This window comes from Ahaetulla prasina, chromosome 2, assembly GCF_028640845.1.
Source record: "Ahaetulla prasina isolate Xishuangbanna chromosome 2, ASM2864084v1, whole genome shotgun sequence".
In the NCBI taxonomy this organism is placed as follows: Eukaryota; Metazoa; Chordata; class Lepidosauria; order Squamata; family Colubridae; genus Ahaetulla; species Ahaetulla prasina.
The window spans coordinates 189,237,425-189,264,685 of NC_080540.1; the positions used below are offsets into that span (position 1 = coordinate 189,237,425).

Genomic DNA, 27,261 nt, shown 5'->3' on the forward strand with positions numbered 1-27,261 from the left:
AAAGGCACCAACTATGGTCAGGGCATCCCTCAACAGAGACCTCTGTTTTCCAGTCACATCATGAGAAGTAACTTGTGGATGATCCCAAAATTGCTGCTTGTTGTGAGAAGAATTCTAAAGAGCTTCCACCACAGTTGTTAGCTCTGCTCTCAGCAGAACCATTTTCAATTTGCCAATTGTTCCCCAAAAGTCCATTTTCAGTATAGTTCTGAAGATGTACCAAATTTATTAGGATTTACTGCCTCAAAATAGCATTGAGAATTATGGATAGTTCTATGCAGCTATACTGTGTTGAGGAAACAATGTTAATGGCCTAGAAGTTGTGCATTTGCTGGATTGATTAAAATTCTGCCACCAATATTCCTTCACCATAGTTCTGAATGGCAAATGATGGAAAGTCTACATATGGATGTCTGCCTGTAAGATTCTTAATATACTATAAACTTTCTAGCTGTATGATTCTAGCTTTATATTAGCAATTGGTAGCTTTCAGGTGTGCATTTGTGTGTGTGCAATTAGCTAAGGCTCGGGAACATAGGTTTCGCTCCTGCAACAACTAGATTGCTTAATTCATTTCAATGTGCAGCTATGAGGTTGTATCTTTGTTGCAAGAAATGTAAGAGCTTCTTTTGATTGCTCTGTTACTTCCTTGGTAAAATAAAGCTGAGATTCTGTAGTTTGGGAATTTTCCTTGTTAGCACTGACTTCATTAAGCAAATCACAGAGGGATCTTTGATTCAGAAGAGTCAGATTTGGATTTCAAATAAAGGGTAGCAACTAGGCTAGCAACTGTTGATGAATATATTTCAACACTAGAGAAATGGAAAAGTACTTGAACCTATCTTGCTGCTCTTTGAGTGAGTTAGATCCTTGGGTTTGGCTCTTATGTAACAGCAATTCATGTATAGTTGCAAGGCATAACTTTCCCGCACAGATGATTACTGTAAATGTAAATGGGAACCTTCACGTTTAATTGAGGTTATGGATGTTAGCCAGTAGCTTTTTTTCTTTCTTGAGTGCACTATTTTCAGTTTTAACCATTTGTAGTTGAGCTATGATAGAGGACAACTATTATGTATCCTTTGCTTGACACATCCATGAACTGCCCTCCCCTTCTGTAACTAAAATCTTTTTGTAGCAAAGTATTTTATAGCACTGGGAAGAAAACAAAGCAATTGTGTTAATGGAACATAAAAATCAATGAAGAGGTGGTTGCAAAATCAAACATATTTTAAGAATTAATTCAAATGAATTCTTGGTAGTCAAAAAGATGGTAAACAATTTTCTAGCATCTAGCCATAGTGCCCTTGTTTTTAGGATTTCCAGTGTCTTCTCCCTCCCACCTCCCACAAGTACAGAGAGAAATATTGCATGCCAGTGATGATCCTGTAACATACTGAAGTACCCAGAAAGGCTCCCTTTAACATCATCAGAGTTGTTCACTTCCATCTAAAAAAAATCAAAATGATCTTGGAAGCTTTTACACATAATCAAAAGAAATATTGACCTGGAAATGGAATCTAGGAATGGGTAAGTTTACACAACACACTGTGCTCAGAATACCATCAAGCACTTCTAGAACATAGGATTTATTTTGGAGGGAAAGAGTTTATTCCAGAGATCTCCCTAACATACCTAATCCCTAACTTCATTCCTTCAAATTTTGCACATTCCTACTCAAAAGAGTTTTGATTTTTACAAGTCTGATCAGGCCCAGCCAAGCATGGTTGGGATGAGAGATGTATCCAACATGTCTTGTAGCCTGAGATAGCTTATACTAATCTATACAAGTGCTGATATATGAACCAAAATAGGTAAGAGAGACATAGTACAAATGTACAGAATCATCTTAGCTCTTCTAGGTTTTCCAGTTAAAATGCACTTTTTGCAAAACCTGATTTCAGGAGGGCTTCCACTCCATATCTTGAGATAGTCCTTGGTCCATATTAGTCTTCGGGTTTTTTGCAGGATTCAAATTGAGTTTAAAACATATTTTTAAAACTATGCAATTTGTCTTAAATCAAATCAACATGTTTATGAGAGTTAATTTTGTCGCAAGAAAAGAAAATAAGAGTGTCCAGGGGAGAGAGAACATACTTCCCATTCTGTTGTGACACAGTACGGAAATTTAATTGCTGCATTTGGGCATGAAATAACAATACCGTAGTCAAGGTGTTTGTGCTGTAAATTGTTCCTACATCTCGCTCTCCGTAGAAGTATAAAGATAATAACTTGTACCAAGGGATCATTTTTGTCAGGGGAATAAACTTCCACAATTGTGATCTCCTTACATCGACTTAGTCTCATATAAGCCACATTTGTTAAAGCACAGTACACAATGTATAAAAATCTGGATATAGCACACAGTAAAAAGGTATTTTGAATGTACATGTTTTATCGGCATATAAGTGAAAAATGGCTGCCATAAACCCATATTTTTTGTTCATAAACTCTCCAAATGGAAAACAAACATTTGAAATGGGAAAAAATTATTTGACGGGGGGGGGGGGACTTACATTGTGTCCCTTTGACTTCCCTCCCCCCCCATAAGAAATAAGTAGAAATTATTGACTTTGTTCACTTAAGCTGTTCTCTGGCAGTGTTGGTGTACTAGACAAATCAAAATACTGACTGACATGTAAGAATACCGTTTGTGCTTATGTATTGTGTTACAAATGGAGAGTATACAGCTGTTGAGCAGTAGCATGAGAAGAGAAGCTGTGGCCTGAAAGAATGAAAGGAAAGAAACAAATGAAGGAAGGCCCACTTTACCTGAAACTCTCAAAGAAGAAAAAATTTGTCACATAAGTAATAATTCCACCTTAGCTAATCTAGGTGTGGCCCCCTAGCCTAGAAATATTGCAGGCTTCTGGTTCACTGGAGCACAGGAGTGGCCTTTCATTCCTTTGCTGAGAATATAATTTGTACCTGAAAAATGCCACTTCAGGCAACACAGGAAAGCGAAGTGGCATGACGTTTGAACAGCAGTTTGTCCATTTTCAAAAAGAACTTGGCGTACTCTGGGAAGGGGGAACGAACATTGGACCGCCGTGGGGTGATGCAATTGCACAAAGCCACATTGGAGTGGGTTAAGCATTGCTGCTTAAAGGGATTAATTTTCTGGTATTGCAATTCTGTGAAATGTGTCAGAGGCTTAATACAATTTTACTTCAGTTTCTTCCATACTGGTCTTGGGAACTTCAAGAGCTAAAAAAAAGCTGCATGTAGACAGTGGCTGCTAATATTCATTCTAGAAATTAGGTGGAAATAGAAGATACAGTAAATACAAATGCTCCTTTTTTGGTGGAATTACAGTACCATTATATTATATTAGAAAGTTCTGAAATAGAAAATTGTAAATACTGTATAGATATACCACGTATGAGGTAGCTGCTGAACTGCTCAGAATAATGCCTTCTCAGGTTGTAAAAGGACTTTGTAATATAAAACCTGGTGATTTCAATTATGGTTGAAACTGAAGATTGTAGCAGGTGCAGTGAAGCCTGTTGTAGAAGTGAAGTCCTTTTTTTCCAGTAGGGGTATCCACTATGCATGTAATGGAAAATGAAATTCTCTTTTGATCTGGAGCCAACCATTGTGCCCTAGAAATCTTGCCAAATGACTTTAGATGTGCCATGGTTTGGCAGAATCAAAAACTCAGAATGCTTTGGTTCTCAGCGTTCACCTGAACTCAGTATCTGGATGGTGCAAGTGGATTAGGCTGGCATGTACCACCCCTGCTTCTTTCAGCAGCTGCATATTCAACTGGCCCACTTGCACTGCTCTCCGCCCTTCCCAGCTCCTTCCTCTTCCTCCTCATGGTTGTTGCCACTGCCACCATCTGCAGTGTCTCAATGCACATATTCCATTGACCCGCATGGCCTCATCTTCCCAGCATTTCTTTCCCTCCCCTTAGCTGCCATCACCAATGGGTTGGGCTCTTCCTCCTCAAACCAGTTCTTCCCAGAATAATTGCATTTCAGACCATGCCCGGAGCAAAACAGCTCTTCTCTTGTTCTATACATGAACTGAAGCACCTCAATTATGCATGTTTTGGTTCAGGCACAGCCCCTTCAAACGTGTTGTTTCAGGCAGAATTTTGCACATCCCTATTTTCCAGATTGTACATGTAGGTGGCTTTTGACCTCATGTCAGAAGTCATGCCTTTAAGGAAATCATTTATTTTTGGTTTTGAAACCATTAAAAAATTGTGCCTCGTGGCAACCAAAAGAGGAATAGTAGAGGTATACAGCCTGTTTTGCAGTCCCAAAGTCTGAGCTGCCAACATTCTAAGACTTATAACAAATATTTGTCAACCCAGTTTGTGGTGGGCAAGCACACACACTAGTATGGAAGAAAATAATAGCTCACTTTCCTGTGAAGTCATGTCTATAATTTTTGTGGTCTTTGTAAGCTAAAAAATGGGGGGAGGGGGTTTGCAGGAAAAAATGTTCAGCCCCCACATTGAAAGAAAGTTACCTGTCTCTGAAATAATTTGTGGTATGCCTAAAAGATCCAATTAAAAGAGATTAATATTGGCTCGGAATGGATGAAATCTTTTTCTCAGGTTTGCAGTATCCAGTTGTTTTCTCCTTGTACACTAGCCTTGTGACTGAATGCTAATCTTTGGTCTGGGCTTCTCAAACAGCAGCATTCTCTAGGGCAGTGATGGCTAACCTTTTGCCATCGTGTTCCAAAAGTGCGGGGAGGTCATGGGTGTGTGTGCCCATACCCATAATTCAGTGTGCCCCACCCCCACCCCCCATGCATGCCTGCGTGACTCCCCCTGTGGTCCCCCCACATGTGATGGCACGGTGGGCCCGTTAGGCCCATTTTTCGCCCTCCCCAGGCTCTAGAGGCTTTCTAGGAGTCTGGGGAAGGTGAAAACAGCCTCCCCCCCCCGGAAGCCCACTGGAGTTTCCCAACTTCCAGTGGGCCCAGAAGGCCCGAAAATCATCTGGCTAGCACGCAAACAAACTGGAGCTGAGCTAGGGCAATGCTCGTGTGCCCACAGATATGGCTCCGTGTGCCACCTGTGGCATGCATGCCATAGGTTTGCCATCACAGCTCTAGAGACATACTACACGTGGGATATGAAAAAGAAAAGGTGCTTTGCAGGGGAGGCTGGCACCACCTTAAAAAAAGCTTTTTTCCCACATAGTTGCCATGTGATCCTAGAGAATGCATGCTTGAAGTAAGGAGACATTGTCAACCTAGCCATCCCCCTCCAAAGCATCTTTTCTGCTTTGGTCCTGAAATGCTGCACATCCCTCCTCTGTGCCCTGTATATGCCAGTTACTTCAAAAAAAGTATTTGTAGCTTTTTTTCTTCCAGTCTTTAGGAGAAAAGTTCATTGTCTGAATCACCATATAAAAGTAATTGTTCTGAAGTGTTGCTGAGACTAGAGAACAGTAGCGTTTCTAACTCTCCTTGAAAGCCTATTTTTATGATGTCATTATAATAACAGAACAGATTCCCAGGGACTTTGTTCTGGTGTCCTATCTGTTCTTATCTTGTCCAGATTGAAAGAGTAGCCCTCCTCCCCCCCCTCAGGTTTTAGTTTGGGCACATTGTTAACTTTGCAAGTTATTTAATGTGGAAGAATTCTTGACATCTTTAAAACTTTCATAGCATCTATTTCATTGAAATACAACTTGGCTGGGTGAGTAATATTGTTTTGCATAGCCTGAGTTACAGCACTACCATAATTTTTGCGTAAGTAAATGTTTTGACTGTACTTCTAAAATTACATGTTTGAGCAGACTTTGTCATTTGGGTGAATATATCACATGACTAAGCACATCCTTTAATATTGAAGAGCTTAATTAACAAATTACTGTGGCTCTGGTAATTAAGCAACTTTACTGTATTTTATTGAATACTTGGATCAATTTTCCTTCCTGATATGCAATCATGGACTAATGTTTGTTTAAGTACAAAATCCTAGTTGCAGGCATCCTAATCCCTGTTCTGCCCAGGCTTCATCTTAATTGGAGGAATTTCTTGCATATTTACCAGAAAGTAGTGGATTAAATAAGACCTTATCCTCCTGGTTAATTGTGTCCAGTACACTTCCCTGTTGCAGATTGAATTGCATAGTAAGGAAGTAGGTAAGTGCTACTCCAGTGTTTCATCTAAATTAAATATCAGCATATATTGATACAGAAAATTTTGTAAGCAATTGTTCAGCCATGATATTACACAAAGGATTTAGATTCAAGCCAGTAGTTCATGTAGTTGATGGGGGGGAGGAATGTGTGTTCTGAAATGGTGAGGGGGAAGAGAATTGGGGTCATTAAAATAACAATTGTAGATTGTGCTCCCTTTTAAATTGAAATGTGTGTGTATGGGGAAAATAAAGTGATTCTGACTGAAACAGTTTCCTGTGCCCTTACCTGATGATAATCTTAAGATTTTTTGCTTATATTTAAAATAAGCAGTTGGGGTAACTGAAATGCCATTCTTGCAAAGAATGTAGATGTTTTCTTTTTTGAAATTTCCCCCCTTCCCCTCTTTTTAGAAGGGAAACAATACAGTGAAGGGAATGTCAGGAATGTTCAGCTCCGCTTTACCTTCTAACAGATAAGAGGCAGAGAACAAAAAGCTCCATTCCAGCTCTCAGTGCTCTTCAAAATGTTCCATAGTATGTGAAAAACACGAACAAAGTATTATTCCTTGAATGTCCTATAATGCTTTACCCAGGTATCTGGGCTCCATTTTCTCTTGATAATATCCTAACCTCTGCAAAGCTTTTTGAAGATACCATTGGCAACCAGACCCAGATTTTCCACAACTTATTTAAAAGTGTGAGTGGCTCTGTTTACCTTGATAGGCAACAGGAGGAGCAGGGAACTTAGTTTTCCATTATGTTAAATCTCAACACTTCTATTCTTAAGACTTCCCCTTTCAGGAATATGCTAAGAAATAAAATTTTAAAACATTAATTAAACCCTTCACTCTATTTGTGAAATAAAGTATGTGTGAAATAGAGCGTTTGTGACTCAGGAGTCACAAAATGATAAAGACTAGGAAGAGTTTTTATCATCAGAATCCAGGCAGGATCCTGCAAGCAGCAGTTAGAAGAAGGATGAATGTCTAGAGAGGAATGGGAAAGTGGCCATCCTGGTCTATGCAGTCCTAGTCCTTGGAATGCAGTCAGTACTGTAGTTTTCACATATGCTTCAAATAATAGTTGTTGGGAGAGGGGGAAAAGCCCTTGGAGCAGAATATGACTAAAAATAGTGGCTAAGTTCAAAATGACCAGAGATCTTTTTTTTTTCTTCCTCGTGGTCTATCTGATATAGTAAAAATATTTATTTAAATGTCCTGTCTAGATCATTGTTCAGTTTAAAGTTTGTTCCTTCGTTATAGGATTTGTAAATATTTGTACATACTGATCTTAGAAACTACCATTCTTAAGGAAAAAAAATGGATTAAAAACAATTTAACAGTAATCTCTCTGAAACAAAGGCATTATACATAAGGCAGTTACAGTTCAAATAATAAGTTGCAGAAGTAATTACTTTTTTATTAATATTTCCTTTTGATTTAACTTAAAAATGCACATGCTGCCTTTCAAAATAGGATGTTTCTGGAAAGAGGTTTTTAGGGCTGAAGTATTTATGTGTAACGGTACATTACATTTACCCATTACATGAAATACATTCCAAATGAATGAAGAGGAGTACCAGTATATGTGTCCCAGGATAATGTTGCAGGGTTCAATCTGGGTCACTCACTGGGATCAGAGATTTTGTCTTCCAAGTTTTTGGACTCATGCCGGAGCCCATCTCTGAGAAATTCCCTGAGGATGGGCTCTAGGACGAGTCCAAAAGCTTGGAAGACTAAACCTCTGGTCCCAGACCAGTGACCGACTCAGACTGGATCCTGCAACATTCCAAATGGTACAGAGAGAGAACCTCTTAGAGAACCTTATTAGAGAACCATCTTTCTAACCTCAAATGTATAGCCAACAATGTTTTCTAAGGCTTCTTATATGCTATATTTATTTATTGTTATTAAATTACTTCCTTATCCAGAAGTGAGAGCCTAATATCATGACTGTAATTGTATAATGTTATTATTTCTTTAAAATAATAATTGTATAATTGTATACAATTATAAAATAGTAATTGTATAATGTTATTATTTCTTAGCTGGGCAGGCTATACTGTATTCAAGTAGACTATATTATCCATAGTGTTATATATGAAACAAGCCGGTAGAATAAGCACTTAAAAAAGCAGTTATCTCTGTGTTTTTATTTTGCTAACTAGTCAGAAATAATGCCATATCAGTACAGACTAGGGGTGTCAAACTCAAGATCCGTGGGCTGGATGTGGCCCACAGGGTGCTTACGTATCTGGCCCTCAGGGTCACCCTGGAAACAACAAAGAACAGGCCCATGGTGCCTCTGCCAGCAAAAATGGAGTTTGGGAGCCTGTTTTCTCTGGCAGAGCACTCAGGCCACCACAGGCACCCCTGACACGAGTGATGTCGAGCTGACCAAGCCCCCCCAGTCCTTCTGAGGTCAAACACGACGCTGATGACCTCATCCTGAAATCGAGTTTGACACCCTTGGTTCAGACACTATTTCAAAGCATAGCTATTCATCCTGAACCATACTCAGGCTCCAAACACCTTAGTATTAAGAGTGATGAAAATCAGCTTTACAAATGAAGTCTTGTGATTGTGTTTTGTGACATGTGCAGTAGGCTTCTGTGCACATTATAGACCATTGTTTTTAATATATTGTGAAATTTGAAAAGGATTGAGTATTCTATAATGAATGTTTTTAGGATTTTTACATAAAAGAGCAAAGATCTCTGAAAGGGAGATGTAGCATTAGAACCTCTGTCCAAAGCCCTGGAAAGGCTGATCAGAAGTTGAAAATACAGAACTGCATGGGTTCCAACTGCAGTTGGAATTGGGTGGTAAATAAATTCAAATAACTAAAATAAAATAAAAATAATGACCTGGTTCAGTGTAAGGCAGTTCTTTTATTGTGTCTCTGACTTTCATATAGACTGGACGTGACAAGTATGAACCCGCAGCTACATCTGAGAATGGAGCAAAGAAGAAAAAAGGAAAAAAAGAAAAGGATTTGGATGAACTAAAAAAAGAAGTTTCACTGGTAAGAACAATTTTTATCCACAGTGTAGGGATGAAGAAATTAACATAACGCTTGGGCTGGCATGAATTGTCAATTTTCTGATTTTTAAGTAGACTACCTTGGATTGGACCATTTTGGATCTATGATGGATTTTGCTAGTATTCCAAATTGGCTTAGAGAATTTGCCATCCCACTGTCATCAAAACTCTGGAAATAGGGTAGTAAAATGGTAATTTGGTAATTGACACCATATAGTGCCTTCTTTCCCCTTGACATACCCAGGCTTAAACTTCAGGTAAACTTAATTTGTTTATCGACTTGGGATTCTTTCCAGCAATTGTTATGGTTAAACTCCATCAATATATTGATAATATCCTTGGATACCTAAATGTGGCTTCACTAGTCTTTTTGACTTTGCAGGATGATCATAAACTCAGCCTTGATGAACTTCATCGCAAATATGGAACTGATCTCAGCCGAGTAAGTTGGTCAATTTTGGATGGAGTTTTCTGCTTTGAAAGTACAAAATTCTTGGCAGCAGATTCTGGGAGGAATACAATGTCAGTTCATGTTCTTGTCATAATTCAGAAATTATATTCTCTTCCCCAACTTGATTTGAGCATTTTTGTGAAATGCTGCTGCCATTGAATCATTGTGAATGATGCTAGAGGATCATTCTATGATAATCTTCTAGTTTATCAAGATCATTTTTATAATATATATTATATTATATAGAGACTTCTAAGTCCCTTCCAGCTCTGTTAATGTTATTACTGTCATTCATAGGTTATGATTGTCACATACTTGAAATAGATAGTTTTATGGTAATTATAATATTAAGAACTGCGGTCTTTTATCAGTGAAAGTATTGGAAGACAACAGGTTTTTAAAATTAGATTTAATGTTTTTAATGTTTTGGATTTTAATGGATTTTAATCCATTATTATAAGCTGAAATAGCTCAAGCAGGCAACATTCAAATAATTGTAGTAGGTTAAAGCAGCAATGACTAAGAGGTTATTTGGAAAAAGTTGTTTTGAAAGTATGAATGAATGAAAAACTGACATGTTTCACAGTTACTTAAGAAAGCAACTCTGCTATGTTCCAATGTGACAACTTTAGCACTCTCTAGTAACCTCCATGTTGCATTTCTGTAATTCAATTCCTCATTCTCTTTCTGTGTCTTAGGGACTGTCTGTTGCGCGGGCTGCAGAAATCCTGGCTCGAGATGGCCCTAATGCTCTCACTCCCCCTCCCACAACCCCGGAATGGGTCAAATTCTGCCGGCAGCTCTTTGGAGGTTTCTCCCTTCTGCTTTGGATTGGAGCTCTTCTTTGTTTTCTGGCGTTTGGTATTCAAGCTGCAACAGGAGAAGAGCCTAATAATGACAATGTACGTGGGGTGGGGAGGGGAAAGGATTGAAAATGGGAGTATGACTGAATAGCCCAGTTTAGATAACATGGGAAATCATGATGCCCCGGTATGTCAACACATTGGCTGTGGGCCTTGAGGTTATATGTCTGTCAGAAGAGGCTGCTGGAAGATTTTACTTCAAAGCTACTTAGAGTTGTCCAGAATTAGGGGAAGGTTATATTCTCGTGAAAACAAAATACTGAAGTTGCGATTTGTCCTTATTGGCTGTGGCTTTCATTTCTCTTAGAGTAAGTGTAAACATGGTGGTTATGATCTAAGGCTATACAGCAATCCAGGTGGGAGCTGAAAATGTGATTTAGAGGTGTGTGTATCACCCATAAGTTCACCTTAAACCAGATGCCTCTTTTCCCAATATTATATAGCAACTACAGAATTCAGCGATCCAAGCCCAATTACTTTAAGATAGTTCATACAAGTGCTACATGTCCACTATACGTGCTCAAATTACATTTTCCCCTTTGAACTCAGGTTTCTGCATGACACTTCTGTGATCTGCCTGTAAAAGCTTGATTTGTGTATTTCTAATGCCCTTGCCGGCTAAGTTTAGGGTGGGCCTACTTCAACATCAAAATCTTAAAATTTCACAACGGGTTTCTCTCATATTGTTTAATTTAAGAATTAGATTAAGTTATGACCCCTTCTCCCTCTGACCTGAAAATAGTTTACTGTCCCGCTTTTTCTTCTTCTTTAAATTCTTCTCTTGATATATTCTTTTTCATCAGCATAATCATTGGGAACATTGTTGTAAAAATAATTGCCTACAATTAATGTTGCAGACTCAGAGCAGAATTTTTTGAGGTTTATGTGAGTAAATAATACCATTTAAAAGACTGACTCACATATACTTGTACATACTTATAGTTATATCTAGGTGTTGTGCTGGCTGCTGTTGTCATCATAACTGGGTGCTTCTCTTACTACCAAGAAGCAAAGAGTTCAAAGATCATGGAATCCTTCAAAAACATGGTGCCTCAGGTATGAAAGTGCTAAGGTTTCAGATTTTTTAATAATACATAAGTTACAATTTTTTAATGTATCTTTGATCACATTGGTAGTGAAGCTGTCCTATATAGTCACTGAACATTGCTTCTTGCAGCAAGCTTTGGTAATCCGAAATGGGGAGAAGCTGAGCATCAATGCTGAAGGTGTAGCTGTTGGAGACCTAGTGGAGGTGAAGGGAGGAGACAGAATCCCAGCTGATTTGAGAATTATTTCAGCTAATGGATGTAAGGTATGTATATCTTCAAGGAGTAAAAATAAAGAAACTGTACTGGATGACCCGCAGAGGATCCAGGCATGGCATTACCCAGTGTCTTCATAAACCCGTATGTGCACTTTTTGTTTTTCTCCTGCAGGTGGATAATTCATCTCTCACGGGTGAATCAGAGCCTCAGACAAGATCTCCAGATTGTACAAATGATAACCCACTAGAGACCAGAAATATTGCATTTTTTTCTACTAATTGTGTTGAAGGTAAAATTTCCAATATTTGACCAACAAGGCTGTTAGGATACAGCAGTTCTCAAATCTAGAAATGATAGATTGTTCAAGGAGAAATTAGGAAATGTCTTAGCAAAGCATGTCTTCTATTAGCACATTTTAGAACTGATCGATTTTAATTTGTAAAGAGTAGATGCTGTTGGTTTTTTTATGTCTTTTTGAACTAAAACATGAATGTACCATGTTTCCCCAAAAATAAGACCAGGTTTTATTTTATTTTCGGCCCCAAAATAAGCACCAGGTCTTGTTTTTGGGGATGTCTTACTCACTTACCTTAGGACCACTGCAGCCATGCATCTCATATCCTGACACCTGTTGCTCCACTGCCTGACTTTTCTGGCCACTTGCAGTCGCTTGCAGCCAGACACTGTATGGCTTGTCATGCTGGAGCCGCCGCTCACGGCAGGAGGCTGTGTTGCGTATTGTGCTGTTGTGGATGTGAGAGTTGGCAGCAGCGCGAGCCTTGTGGCACCACCACGATGTGCCACATGGCATCTGGCCACAAGCAGCCACAGAAAAAGTCAGGCAGAGGCACAACATGTTGGGGCATGGGAGGCCTAGCTGTGGTGGTCCTAAGGTAAGTGTGTGCAGGGTGCGTGGGGCAGCTTCACCTAGCTTGATTTTTATTCCTATACCTTGTACAACCAGACTGTGGGCAGGACTTAACTAGGGCTTATTTTGGGGTAGAGCTTATATTAAGTGCAGGCGTGAAAGTTGGTCTAGGGCTTGTTTTCGGGGTAGGTTGTATTTTCAGGGAAACACATTATTATTGCTGGAACATCATTTCTGTAGCTATACTTGAAAGCTTTGTCAAAGACTCTTCTGTCATTCCTATATGGATTAGGGGACAAGTTTTGCAAGGAGGAAAAAGAACAAGAATAAATTAAAGATTATAAAACATTCTTAATACATGAGGGATGAAAATATGTACCACCATTTGCAATATCTTTGAACTACTAGAATGGGAAACATCTGAAGAGATGTCCTTGTTTGCGCTGAAAGCCAAAATTGTGTATTATGCTTGCATTGCACATAGCAAAGAGAAAAGGGAGAGTTTAATTACAATCCTCCTTGTGATTTTCAGGTACTGCCCGTGGTATAGTCATCAACACTGGTGACCGAACTGTGATGGGCCGCATTGCTACGTTGGCTTCTGGATTGGAAGGGGGACAGACTCCCATTGCTGCGGAGATTGAGCATTTTATCCACATAATTACTGGTGTGGCTGTGTTTCTGGGTGTTTCCTTTTTTATCCTCTCATTGATCCTCGAGTACACTTGGCTAGAAGCTGTAATATTTCTTATCGGCATCATTGTTGCTAATGTCCCTGAGGGTCTGCTTGCTACAGTGACAGTAAGTTGCCATAAAGAGGAGATTAGCACACTCTTGTTATTAATAAATGATCTGAGGAAATATAAATTGTGATGGAAGGCAGCCTTCATCTCCCCTTTCCTCATTTTTTAGGTATGTCTGACACTCACAGCCAAGCGCATGGCTCGTAAGAATTGTCTTGTGAAGAACTTGGAAGCTGTGGAGACTCTGGGCTCTACTTCTACAATCTGTTCTGACAAAACAGGCACCCTGACCCAGAACCGCATGACTGTTGCCCACATGTGGTTCGATAACCAGATCCATGAAGCTGACACAACAGAAAACCAGAGTGGTAAGCTGCCTATTTCTGTAAGAGATAATTTGGTACTGCTTTCTGCTAATAGTCAAGATAATACTTGTTCAGACCTGCAGCCTAGCTTTCTAGCCATAAGTAAAAACTTTTGCTTTGTCTCCACAATAGCCAAAAAGAATACATTTTGCAATGCTTCACATACAGTTTTAAGTCAATCTCGATCTTGGCAACTTTAAGAGGGGTAGACTTCAACTCCTAGAATTACCCAGCCAGCCCTGCCAGGTTGGCTAGATAATTCTGGGAGTTGAAGCCCATGTTAAAGTTGCCAAAGTTGAGAAACACTGATCTAGACTCATCTGAAACAACCACTTAAAAATAGGGTTTTTCAGAACACAAAATCCCATGTTAAAGCACAATATTAAGCATAAAATATATTTGAAAAAAGTTGATCATTGTTTGAAGAATATTATTTTGTTGATTGTTTAATTGCAGAGGGAAAAAAATTCTAAATTCCTTTAATTCTGAAATCTTGTCATTTGAGGAGCCCTATTTCTCTCTACTTGCATGGACAAAGGAGAGGACCAAGTCACTATAATGAAAGGATAGAGAGCTGAAAATAAGCCTCACCAGAATTTGCAATACTTTTCATCCTGCTTTCTGAAGGCTTATAATATCAAGGTTTTTCCTACCCATCCTCATCCCTATATAATAGAGAGTAGTGTATTGTTTCTTATCCAGTGGAGTAGAAGAGACTTTTTGGATTCCCCCTACCTTTTCCATAAAATTGATGGAAAAACAACAATCAAGTTATGAGTTTATCTTTCACTCTTCATAAACCACTACAGAAAAGATAACATTAAATGTTTATCCTTTATCCTGCTTGGCCAACATTATTAATTGAAAATTAAAAACAGGAAGAAAATAGATTTATTCATTGTGTTTTTCCATATATTTTGAAGCTATATAATTATTTTCCTTCTATTGTAGTAAGTATTTTCATATAAGCAGCCTACCATTTGCTTTTAATGTAACCAACTAACATAGCAACATGGATTGCAATACCATATGCTAAATAAATAAATCCACAGACTATTGTTAAAAAGAAAAGATCAGTAAAGTATGTATGGTTAAACAAACACATGATTACCCAGGGAGTTCTTTACAAGCCTAATTGTTTATGTCTAGAAGAATGGACCTTAAATTATTGCTTCTAGATACAGAATCAAGACTGAAGTCCTATAGCTATTGTTAAGAGCTGTTGTGGACCAGGAAGAGATCTTTCTTCTGCATCTAAGCTTGTAATTCAAGAACTTGTGAGAGGGACTTTGCTCCACTGTGCCTGGCATGATAGCTTTAAATCAAACAAGGGGAAAGTGTGGAAGAGAAAATTAATTGTGTGCTGATTTGAGCATTGAATTGTGTACAATGTATGGGTTCCTTCCAGGGGTGAAATGCTCCCAGTTTGGACCCAGTAGCGATGGCAGTGGGTGGTTCAGAGAACCGGTAGCAAAAATCCCTGCCCCTCCCCACCACATGCCCAGCTGAGCCGCGTGATCATCAAAGTTTTTTTTTCTTTTAAAAGTATTTTTTCTTCGGCCAAAAAATGCTTTTAAAAGTAAAAAAAAAGTCTCTGATGATCACATGGCTCAGCTGGGATCGTCTGAACCTTTTAAAAGCATTTTTTTCTCAACCTCTTCAGCTGAAGAGGCTGTTAAAAATGCTTTTAAAAGGTTCTGGCGATCAGGTAACTCAGCTGGGATCATCAGAACCCTTTAAAAACATTTTTTCTTACAACCTCTTCGGCTGAAGAGGCTGTAAAAATGCTTTTAAAAGGTTCCTCTGGCGTCCCAGCTGAGTTGGCCGAAGAGGTTGTAGAAAAAATGCTTTTAAAAGTAAACAAAAAAAAGTTGGCCACGCCCACCCAGTCACATTACCCACCACCACCACCAAGCCATGCCCACAGAACCGGTAGTAACAAATTTTACATTTCACCCCTGGTTCCTTCCCTTTAGGTGCTTCTTTTGACAAAACATCTCCAACATGGACTGCTTTAGCCAAGATTGCAGGACTATGTAACCGGGCTGTATTTCAGGCTAACCAAGAAAATGTTCCCATTTTGAAGGTGAGTTAATCCCTTGGTTCAGTTGCCATAGCTGCACACATTTGTCTACCATCTGTGGCCTTGCAGTTAATGTGAAGCAGCATAAAGAAAAGGCATCTTGGAAAATAGAATGTTTCTGCTAGTAGAAAAGGCAACATTGCAACATCTTTAATATGAGCATCATTTCCTCATTTATAAGCTCTTATGGCAGCAGTGTCAAACTCAAATTCAGGGGTGCATAAATCCAGCCCATGGGGCTGGCCTGGAAATACCAAAGGACTGGGCTGCTCCCCACAAGCCTGTTTTTGGTTGGCCGAGTGCTGCTGAAGGCCATGGAGGGTGACAGCGAGGCACGGGGGGGGGGCTGCATTCACCCCTCCCCCATGCCCTATTTTGGCTGGTAAAGTTCTGCAGGAGGCCGTTCAGGCCAAAAATGGGGCAGAGGGGGCCACACCTGTTCCCCCATTCCCTGTTTGCCTGGCACGATGGTGCAGGAGGCATCCATCCCATCTCCCCCCACTCTTCCCCCACCACTAGCCCGGAGAACTACAATGCTGATCCAGCCGTTGAAGAAATCCAGTTTGACACCTCTGTCTTATGGCATGCAGTGATGTTGATTAGGATTACTAAAGACTTGAATAGAAATTTAGTTCACAGATTTTGTGCATAGATCAAGAATCTATTGAAAATTCTATCCATGACAGCAGAAAGTTTCTTCCAACAGTAGTTTTTTAAAACCGATATAAGAAGGACAGTAAAATTATGCCCCTTAAACAGAGAAAAACCTACACTGGATAGGTAATTAGATCTTGTGATTTGCAAAGTGCTAGACAAACTTTAACAAAGATTTGTTAAAAACAGATCATGCCAAACCAATTTTATCTCGTTCTTCAACATAGTGACTAAATTAGTAGACCAGCAAAATACTGTGGACATAATATACTTAGACTTCAGCCAGGCATTCGACAAATTAGACCACAACCTACTTCTTCATAAACTGGAAAAAAGTGGGATAGCTTCACCACCAGATAGATTCGCAACTGGCTGACAAACCATACTCAATGAGTAGTCCTTAATGGATCTAAGTCTACATGGAGAGAAGTAAGCAGTGGGGTGCCACAAGGTTCCATTTTAGGCCCAATACTCTTCAATATCTTCATAAACGACTTAGATGAGGGACTAGAAGGGGAACTCACCAAATTTGCAGATGATACTAAGCTGGCAGGAATAGCTAACACCCTAGAAGATAGGCTCAAGATCCAGATGGATCTTGACAAACTTGAACACTGGGCCCTATCTAACAAAATGAAATTCAGTGTAGAGAAAAGTGAAGTCTTACACTTAGGTAAGAAAAGCCAAAAGCACAGATATAAACTGGGGGAAACCAAGCTTAATAGCAGTGACTGTGAGAGGGATCTTGGAGTCTTAGTGGACAATCAGCTAAATATGAGCCAGCAGTGTGCAGCGGAAGCTAAAAAAGCCAACACAATCCTAAATTGCATTAACAGAGGGATACAATCAAAATCAAATGAGGTACTAATACCACTCTATAAAGCCCTAGTAAGACCACACCTAGAGTACTGCATCCGGTTTTGGTCACCACACTATAAAAAGAGATGTTGAGACTCTAGAAAAAGTTCAGAGGAGAGCAACCATGATGATTAGGGGACTGGAGAATAAAACATATGAAGAACAGTTACATGAACTGGGCATGGCTATTCTAGTGAAGAGAAGGACCAGGGGAGACATGATAGCCATCTTCTAATAACTTGAGGTGCTGCCACAGAAAGGAAGGGGTCATGCTGTTTTCCAAAGCAACTGAAGGCGAGACAAGGAATAATGGATGGAAACTGACCAAGGAGAGATTCAATCTAGAAATGAGGAGGAACTTTCTGACAGTGAGAACAATCAACCAATGGAACAGATTGCCTTCAGAAGTTGTGGGAGCTTCATCACTTGAGACTTTCAAGAAAAGATTGGACTGCCATTTGTCAGAAATGGTATAGGGTCTCCTGCTTGAGCAGGAGGTTGGACTAGATGACCTATTAGGTCCCTTCCAACTCTTAAACTATTAACTGCCTGATCTTGGCAGTCAACAAACACATAAAATTTATCAATCGTATAATGCTCCATCATCTAAGGCTTCTGGATTGCCTTATATTTCAGTGAAATGGAGATGATACAAGTGGTGTATCATCAGCAAAACAAACTACTTATAAGTAAACAGCATTAAGAGAACTTGCATTTTAACTACTTGAGAGTAACTTGTAAAAAGAACTTAAAGAGACTTGAGGTATGTTTTTTAAAAGTTATTTACAGATGGCTTCTGCCCTCTCTTAGTGCTGAGCACATTCTGTTCCACTATAATTATTATCAAGCCTGCCTATCTTCTCTTTACAGTATTGCTGCAAAAATATTTACTTTTGTTAGTTTCTATTTAACACTAGTCTCTTTTTTTAAAATAAGAAACCTAACTGGTTTTCTCTCAGAGAATGTTGAAATATGTCTTGTTGATAAAGTTAAGCTTATTTTGAAAGGGGGGGATTGCCGTCAAAAGATTTCAAATCCTTATTGTGAACTGCTGTATCATTTGATAGAGAGCAGTGGCAGGAGATGCTTCTGAATCTGCACTCCTAAAATGCATTGAACTTTGCTGTGGATCTGTCAAGGAACTGAGGGAGAAGAACCCCAAAGTAGTGGAGATCCCATTCAACTCTACCAATAAATACCAAGTAAGAAATCCCTGCACACAGACATTCCCTGGGAACAAATTCAGTATCTTTTATGTTGGGCTATGTTGCTGTTTTCCTCAAACTCAGTTAAGCTAAAATCAATCAATAATCAATCAGATTATAGCTCTGGCTGGGAGAGTTCTGTTCTTTTGCTTCTGTGTTTGTCATCTGCAAGGCATATTCCAAACCAGTGTATGAAATACCATCCAAAAGGCAGTTAACTAACACTGTTATTAAAAATATGCAGCTGTCAATTCACAAGAATCCAAACACATCAGAATCACGATATCTGTTGGTGATGAAAGGTGCACCGGAGAGAATTCTCGACCGTTGCAGTACCATCCTGATGCATGGAAAAGAAGTTCCCTTGGATGAGGAGGCCAAAGATGCATTTCAGAATGCCTATCTTGAATTGGGAGGCTTGGGGGAGAGAGTTCTGGGTAAGATGCCTGACTGAATTCTTGTTTGTTCCTTCTTCTCTCAGAATAATCTGTCAGTCAGCCATGATCTCTATAGGGCCCTAAAAAGGCAAGAGGGTAGTTGTGGCAGTGCAGTTAATAGCAATAGTACTTAGACTTATATACTGCTTTATAGTGCTTTACAGCCCTCCCTAAGCAGTTTACAGAGTCAGCCTATTGCCCCCAACAATTTGGGTCCTCATTTTACTAACCTCGGAAGGATGGAAGGCTGAGTCAACCTTGAACCAGTAAGATTCGAACTGCGAAATTGCAGGCAGCTAGCAGTTAGGAGAAGTAGCCTGCAGTACTGCACTTTAACCACTGCGCCACTGCGGCTCCATCTCAGAGGTGGGGCTTTAATTGCATTGCTTTGCCTCCCATTTTACCTCTTTTGACAGTCTTCCTGACCTCGCCCCCATCCCTATGGACTCCATTGCCAGCTGGCTTACCTTATAGCCAAGAAATTGCATGAAATGCTTGTAAACTATGATGAAAATACTTAGCCAGTGGGTGAGAAGTGCTTGAACTACTATCACTTAAGATGATGATATGGCTTGGATGTCATGGTCAAGCACTCACTGCAGTATTGTGGCAGAGAGGGTCCCCAGCTGAAAATTTTCCTCCTAAGTGCTCATGTCAAATACACAAAGCCTTCCCAAACAGAACTGGGCAACTTAACCATTAATAATCATTGCTGAATGTCTGCCCTAGTCTGTTTGTCTACAAATAACTGAAATGGGATTTCTTCCAGGCTTCTGTCACCTGGCTCTGCCTGATGAACAGTTTCCTGAAGATTTCCAATTTGATACGGATGATGTGAACTTCCCTGTAGAGAAGCTGTGTTTTGTTGGTTTAATTTCTATGATTGATCCTCCTCGGGCTGCTGTGCCTGATGCTGTTGGAAAATGCAGAAGTGCTGGAATAAAGGTAAAAGTGCATCACTAACCTCTCCCCTCAAATATTTAAGGCTAAGTACAATACCAAATAACTGAAAAGGGGGCTATGTTTGACAGCTTTATAGATAAAGGATGAGGCTGGTGGAGAGGAAGATATAAACTAGGCCTATTGGTAGCCTCCCTTTCCATCTCAAAAGGTTCTGGTTATTGTTGATTGTTCTGTTTCTTTTGAACGACTGACATCAGCACCAGCTTATTTGTTGCTGCTCGGGTCAGGCAAGGGACATTTGAAAAGACTTCTAGGGCTTGTCTTCATTGCACTCACTGAGGTTGATTTGTTTCATCATGTAGGTCATTATGGTGACAGGAGACCATCCCATCACAGCGAAAGCTATTGCCAAGGGTGTAGGCATCATCTCTGAGGGAAATGAGACCGTGGAGGATATTGCTCTTCGCCTCAACATCCCTGTCAACCAGGTCAACCCCAGGTATTGGACCAGCTAGAGTGAAAATGTGGAGCATTTCTGGGAGGGATTGAAGCAATCCTGCTAATTAATTTATTTATTCTGGCATTTACAATATTCTCATATGATATGAGAAAAAGTAAGTAGTAAAGTAGTAAAATGGTTTTAATATTATTTTGTTTCCTTTTTTCAATTCAAGAGCTGTTTACAGTATTTAATTGTTTTAGGCAGCTGAGTTCTTCTGAAGGTTTGAAAGTAAAGTAGGGTGTGTACACACAAAGTGCAGATGTTTGCTTCAAACCCAGAACAAGCAAATCTTTGTGGTGGTTCTGCCACCTTCTTCAGTTCAGCCTGTTTGGCAGAGCCCAAACGTGGACCACTTTGACTTCCTAGGTTTCATATGAAGTAAAATGTGGATGAGCAACTAGGGCAGGGCTCTGTACTCCTTCCCTTGGGAGCTTCCACTGGCCCCCATCCCCCTCTCAGATGCCATCACTGCTGCTATCTCAGTGAAGAAAGTCCTATTGGACCTTCAGTCTGCCCTTTAGCTTTCCAGGTACTTAGCACTCCCTGCCGCTAAGCAACTTTCACCTATAAAAATAGCCTCCGTTTCCTTCCATGCTGTGACAAAAATGTCTGAAATGGGTTTGGGCATAAGCTCTGCATGCACAGAGAACCGTAAGGCAAAACAAGCTCAATCCTGCATGGAGGAGAGTACTGCTTCATTAGAGGGCAGGACAAGCAATGTGAGGCTAATCTCTGAAGCTAAGGAACCCTGGTAGATACCTGATAATTTCAAGATTATTGGCTAGATTAGGAAATTGAAATACTGGAGGAGGGCAGTTAGCAAAGCACTATCAGTGTATTGCCAAGAAAAGTGCAAGGGTACAGTCACTGGGACCTGAGCGTTAACTTCAAGGCTATCTTTTCATTTTCGTTGGAAAGCAAGGTTTGAAGGAATAATCTGCAACTTTTCAATATGCCATCTTTTAAATTACAGAGATGCCAAAGCCTGTGTGATTCATGGGTCTGACTTGAAAGATATGACCAGTGAACAACTAGATGATATTCTGAAACACCATACAGAAATAGTCTTTGCTAGAACGTCTCCACAGCAGAAGCTTATTATTGTAGAAGGCTGCCAACGACAGGTAAGCAAAGGGGATCCCTGAAATGTTGGTCAGTCCATTCTATATAAAATCTGGTGGTAGAGACTTTGAGAGTGATCTATCCCCTCCAGCTTCTGATTATCAGTGTATTTACCCTGACAGTATCCAGTGTCTGTTTACTTTCAGTAATGAGTCTATTCTATCATTAATTAATAAGCTTGCCCTAATATATATAGCCAAAATATCTCTCTCTTGCATTACCTTCCATTACAGATCTGCAGGGTTTTCCCCTTCATTGATCTGCTCTGCATAACTTCCTGATGTTTTATAATTGCATACCCAATAGTCCATTGCTGTCTGGCAGCAGATTTCTTCAGATGAGACTATCTGAAATACTTTTAATTGGAGATTCAGTCTGGTCTCTCAGTGTCAATCATGTGCTTTAACACTAAACACTGTGCCCTCCCCAAACTCATAAAGGGGAAAAAAATAGGCTGTCCTTGAAATGAAGTGTCTAGAAAAAAGAGTTTGTTTTAATCTTTCAGGGTGCTATTGTAGCTGTCACTGGAGATGGTGTGAACGATTCCCCTGCTTTGAAAAAGGCAGACATTGGTGTTGCTATGGGCATTGCTGGGTCAGATGTCTCTAAACAGGCAGCTGACATGATTCTACTGGATGACAACTTTGCTTCTATTGTTACTGGAGTTGAAGAAGGTAAATACCTAGCTCAGTTTTCTAAATTGAAAAACTTGTCTTCCTTCTCTTCTTCCATGTTATAGTCCGAGTCCCCAAATTCTGTGTGGAACTGTGTATGTTTATGCAAAAAATATAAAATTCCCTGTTTGGTATTTGGAAAAGTAGGCATGTTCTCCACTTGTCAGTTGGCTAAATTTTCATCTGCCTTTTGTTAATGTATGCTGTCCTACAGAGGATTTTTCCTCATCTTCTTTCGTTAGAGTGAATTAAATTTTGTATTCTAAGGAGTTTGTGCAAGAAGGAAGGTTAGCCTCAAATGTATGACAATCTTCTATTTGCTTTCATTTTAAAGTGCTCTTTATTTTTAGGTCGCCTGATTTTTGATAATTTGAAGAAATCAATTGCCTATACTTTGACCAGTAACATTCCTGAGATTACGCCTTTCCTTATCTTCATAATTGCCAACATCCCCCTACCATTGGGGACAGTCACCATCTTATGCATTGACTTAGGCACTGATATGGTTAGTAAAATTTATTAATATTGCAACTAATCCCCTCAACCCCACAGAATGAGACATACAGTTTATTTCTGTTGCAGAATTTTTGCAGGGAGGCCAAATGCTTTTTCAGTGCGAATGATACTGATTCATATATGAATCAGCATACAGTTTATGAAGCTTAATTTAATTCTGCAACTTCTCTTTCCTGTTCCAAAGGTTCCTGCAATATCTCTGGCATATGAGCAAGCAGAAAGTGACATCATGAAGAGACAGCCCAGAAATCCCAAGACAGACAAACTGGTAAACGAAAGGTTGATTAGCATGGCTTACGGTCAGATTGGTAAGTGGAGAAGCACCTGCCTCTATCTCCTTGGGGGTGAATAGAGATGGCAGTTTTTTGTGGAAGGGCAAATGCTCAAAAATCTAGCAAATGCTTTACGTGGGAAAAGAGATGGCAGGCTTTTTAAAGTATTGCATTATTTTAATGGAAGGTAAGCAGGAAAGTTGGAAGAATTAATATAAAATTTAAAATAGGTGCAGGACATGTCATTCATACTATTCTGTATTTCTCCTATCTACATTTTTCTCTCCCCCCTCCCTCAAGTTACATTTTTCACATTAGAATTTAACTCGGGGCAGGGGGGCTGGGGAAATAGTGGGGGGAAAAACCCATTATCCACTGTGACAAATTTTCTAACCTCACATATAGAATGTGGCTTACATCACCTTGAAATTCGATGCCACAGCTGTGGAAGTATCCAGAGCAGTCTGGACTAGTTTTCAGAGATCAGTTTCTACTGATAAGGCTTGCAACTCTCTGTATTTCCTCACATGCTAGGGAAGGTGTGCACTCTTGCACTTTTCACATGAAAAAATACAATTGCTAATAGCAATCTACTTAGTATATGTAGGATTGTGGCTGATCAAGGAGGCTCATTAATCATGACCTGTATACTACAGAAATTTAGTGTGCTAATAATATTGAAAGCTAATATCATTAAGGGAAACTGCAAAATAAGGTACATTGTATTGTACAGCTAGGGAAAGACAGCTGAATTCTTCAGTGGGAAACAGTATAAGTAAGAAACCTAGGGGGATATATAGGAACCAACTGGATGTTGGGACTGGGGGTTAACAGCTGGGTGGGAGGTACCTTTAAGAGGGCAGTGCTGGTTCTTGGAATGGCCATCTTGCATAGCCCTCTGTACAGTTACATTGTGCAAGAGACCTTAGAAAAACTGTAGTCCTTCGACATGATGAAGATATACTTCATTGGAATTTGGAAAGTTGCAGTCTGGTATATTTTTTCACAAAGATCAGTACAGCAGTAGCCGATCCTTAACACAAGGATGCAACTTGTTTTTATGCAAATAGGTCGGGGTAGTCAACCTTTTTATACCTACCGCCCACTTTTGTATCTCTGTTAGTAGTAAAATTTTCTAACTGCCCACTGGTTCCACAGTAATAACGCCATGTATTGTCATCTGCGCATGCCTCTCGCGCATTGTGGATTGGGTTTGGGGGGGAGGCGCCGGCTACCAGCTCTGCTTGCCTGTTACCGCTGGGTGGTGTGGGGGGGAGATGCGCGAGCTATTCTGGGACGAGGCACTTTTGTTTGCGGTCACACTATAGTGCCATTTAGTTTCACTTATGTAACATGAACTAAATTTATGCGCGGGCGATGCAAATAGTATATTTTCAGAAATTTACATTGTCATGGGGAATTTTATGAAAACCTAATGAAAATGTTTTTAAATAATGCTATGAATTTTTTTTAAAAAGTCAATTAAATTAAAAAAAAGGAAAGTGCTTCAGACAAAACCCCTACTGCCCACCATGAAAGCTGAAACGCCCACTAGTGGGCAGTAGGGACCAGGTTGACTACCACTGAAATAGATCATCTGAATAAATGTGTACTACAAAAATGATTCCTGCTTATGTTAATTGGAAGATGGTGAGATATTTTCAGTTTCATGAGATAGTTTTAAAATAATACACAAAAGAGATCCCCATGTTTTTGGAACGTGTGTTCCAAAAGTACTGTTAACATTTACTCACCTCTGTTTTATTCATTTAGGGATGATCCAAGCCTTGGGTGGCTTCTTCACATACTTTGTAATCCTTGCAGAGAATGGCTTCTTGCCATCCTCTTTACTGGGGATTAGAATGAAGTGGGATGACCGATGGGTAAATGATGTGGAGGACAGCTATGGACAGCAGTGGGTGAGTTTGCGTTTAACTCAAGGGAACTACTACCAGACATTACTAAACCCCCTGCCCATTGGATCTTTGTTTCATTTGCAGTAAGGAGGAAGCCCAATAATCAATTCTTTTCCTCTTAATTACCTTTAGACTTATGAGCAAAGGAAGATCGTAGAATTCACATGCCACACATCATTCTTTGTCAGCATTGTGGTGGTACAGTGGGCAGACTTGGTTATCTGTAAAACCAGAAGGAATTCTGTCTTCCAGCAAGGAATGAAGTAAGTAGCAGACTCTTAAGAAGGGTATTTTTTTCCTGTGGCCCTTGCATTGCTGGATATCACACAACTTGGAAGTAATGTAGGACAGCAGCCTTGGGAAAATGTTTGCAAGCTGAAGAGCCTGCACGATCAACTTTGATCTCTTAATGCTTCCACAGGAACAAGATCCTAATATTTGGTCTCTTTGAAGAAACTGCTCTTGCTGCCTTCCTCTCTTATTGCCCAGGAATGGATGTTGCCTTGAGAATGTACCCATTGAAGTAAGTAAGAAACCTGAGTAATGTTGGGCCTTTGAAGTTGATAATTAGCTCATCTATTCCTCAGTTGCTATTACTGGATTTAGCATAATTTTGATCATTTTTAATTCAGTGATGCATTAAAGGAATGGATCTGGGCTTCCTCTGAATTATATGTTCATTGTTGTTCTTGAAGCTTCTGAGCTTTTGCTAACCATCAATTATGTCATACAGATATGTACTAAAACTATTTTTTTTAACCTTGCAGACCTTCATGGTGGTTTTGTGCTTTCCCTTATTCTCTCCTCATCTTTGTCTATGATGAAGTAAGAAAACTAATCCTCAGACGTAGCCCTGGAGGTAAGCAGCTATTTACTCAACAACATTCTAGGGTGCCATACACTCATTGCACTAATCTAGAAAGCTCTCTAAGGATTCAGATGGGCAACACAAATATAATAATAACAATAATAATAATAATAATAATAATAATAATAATAATAATAATAATAATAATAATAATAATAATAATACTGGCATAAACCAGTGCAGGTGGTTCCAGTGGTACTTGGCACACTGGGAGCTGTGCCTAAAGACCTAGGCAAGCACTTAAAAGCAATTGGCGCTGACAAGATCACTATTGGTCAGCTGCAGAAGGCCACCTTACTGGGATCTGCTTGCATAATTCACCGATACATCACACAGTCCTTAAAGCTTGGGAAGTGTTCGACTAGTGAACTGTGATACGAAATCCAGCATAATTATCTTGTTTGCTGTGTATACTGTCATTTTGTGTAAATAAAATAATAATAATATTTTAAAAAACTATGAATCAGACAGGTTTCTTTTAATATCTTGGAAGCCCAGTTGTTGGCATGAATTTACAGTACATTATAACACTATATTTAATTTATTCACCTATGCTTTGAGAGCTCAGTGTTGTGTGTTCTCTAATTTGTTTTTGATATCGAGGATTAATCTGATATTTAAACTAAGACATATACAACTTGATATCTTTGTTTTTCTCCTCTGTAGGCTGGGTGGAAAAAGAAACCTATTACTAAAGGACTGCTGGACCAGAGGTAGTTGCACCCTTCCATTTTTTTGCTCCTGAAATGCAGGAAGAGGGAAACTTTGGAGGATGAAAGCAACTCAGAGTGAAGAAGAATAATGCAATGGAAAAAATGGGTAGTGTTAATATAGTCCAGGCTTTGGGGTGGAAAATACAATAGTTTTTAATGTGCCTTTTCAGGTTTTTTAAAGAAATGTTAAGATTTTATATCTGGACTTTTACAAATAAAGATGGATCAGAAGAGGATTCTGACTCTCTTATTCATAGTAATTCAGGAGAAGGGGGGCACATTGCACTATGGAAGAGAGAATGCTAGCCAGCTTAAAGGCAAGAAAAGTGGACCAGTCTCGGGAGGATTTTGAGGTTCATTAAAAATAAATGCCAGACTAATTTATCTAACAGCCTTGAAAAGTGAGCCAACGTGACCAGTTGGGAACTTAAGGAGAAATATGAAGTCCTGCATCTGCGAACTAAAAAATAAAGGCACAAGATAGCTGAAGATGAGCCATCAGTGTGATGCAGTTACTGAAAAGGCAAATTCTGTTTTGGAAAGCAACTGCTCCATTGTATTCTCCCTTGATCAGGGCCATTTTGAACACTTCGTTGAGTTCTGGGCACATAATTTTTTAAAAGTGACAGATTAGAGCAAGTTAAGTGAGAAAAGGTATCATGTTAGGTGAACTAGAAATCAACATAAAGAGCAGTTAAAAGTTTGGTTTGGCAGAAACAACATTCAGAAGCTTCAAGGATTGTCATGTAATAGACTGGGAGTGGACTTATTCTCTGTTTCCCTAGCAATGGGTTGAAATACAGGGAGGCAACTTCAGTTTCAATAGTAGGCAT

General features: G+C 39.5%; 1 protein-coding gene across 1 annotated transcript in view; it reads left to right on the top strand.

Annotated features, from left to right (window-relative positions):
- Positions 1-26,662, top strand: part of ATP1A1 (ATPase Na+/K+ transporting subunit alpha 1) — a 30,653-nt gene extending 3,991 nt beyond the window's left edge. The window contains exons 2-23 of the mRNA XM_058167446.1: positions 9,026-9,133; positions 9,533-9,592; positions 10,300-10,503; positions 11,407-11,520; positions 11,642-11,776; positions 11,901-12,018; positions 13,130-13,398; positions 13,510-13,708; positions 15,682-15,791; positions 18,368-18,502; positions 18,750-18,942; positions 19,712-19,887; positions 20,208-20,344; positions 21,321-21,471; positions 21,975-22,143; positions 22,494-22,648; positions 22,844-22,967; positions 24,705-24,850; positions 24,980-25,110; positions 25,269-25,370; positions 25,615-25,706; positions 26,382-26,662. Of these exons, the coding sequence (XP_058023429.1) occupies positions 9,026-9,133; positions 9,533-9,592; positions 10,300-10,503; positions 11,407-11,520; positions 11,642-11,776; positions 11,901-12,018; positions 13,130-13,398; positions 13,510-13,708; positions 15,682-15,791; positions 18,368-18,502; positions 18,750-18,942; positions 19,712-19,887; positions 20,208-20,344; positions 21,321-21,471; positions 21,975-22,143; positions 22,494-22,648; positions 22,844-22,967; positions 24,705-24,850; positions 24,980-25,110; positions 25,269-25,370; positions 25,615-25,706; positions 26,382-26,410 (3,057 nt within the window). The 3' untranslated portion in view covers positions 26,411-26,662. The remainder of the gene's footprint in view (positions 1-9,025; positions 9,134-9,532; positions 9,593-10,299; positions 10,504-11,406; positions 11,521-11,641; positions 11,777-11,900; positions 12,019-13,129; positions 13,399-13,509; positions 13,709-15,681; positions 15,792-18,367; positions 18,503-18,749; positions 18,943-19,711; positions 19,888-20,207; positions 20,345-21,320; positions 21,472-21,974; positions 22,144-22,493; positions 22,649-22,843; positions 22,968-24,704; positions 24,851-24,979; positions 25,111-25,268; positions 25,371-25,614; positions 25,707-26,381) is intronic.
- Positions 26,663-27,261: the final 599 nt, after the last annotated feature.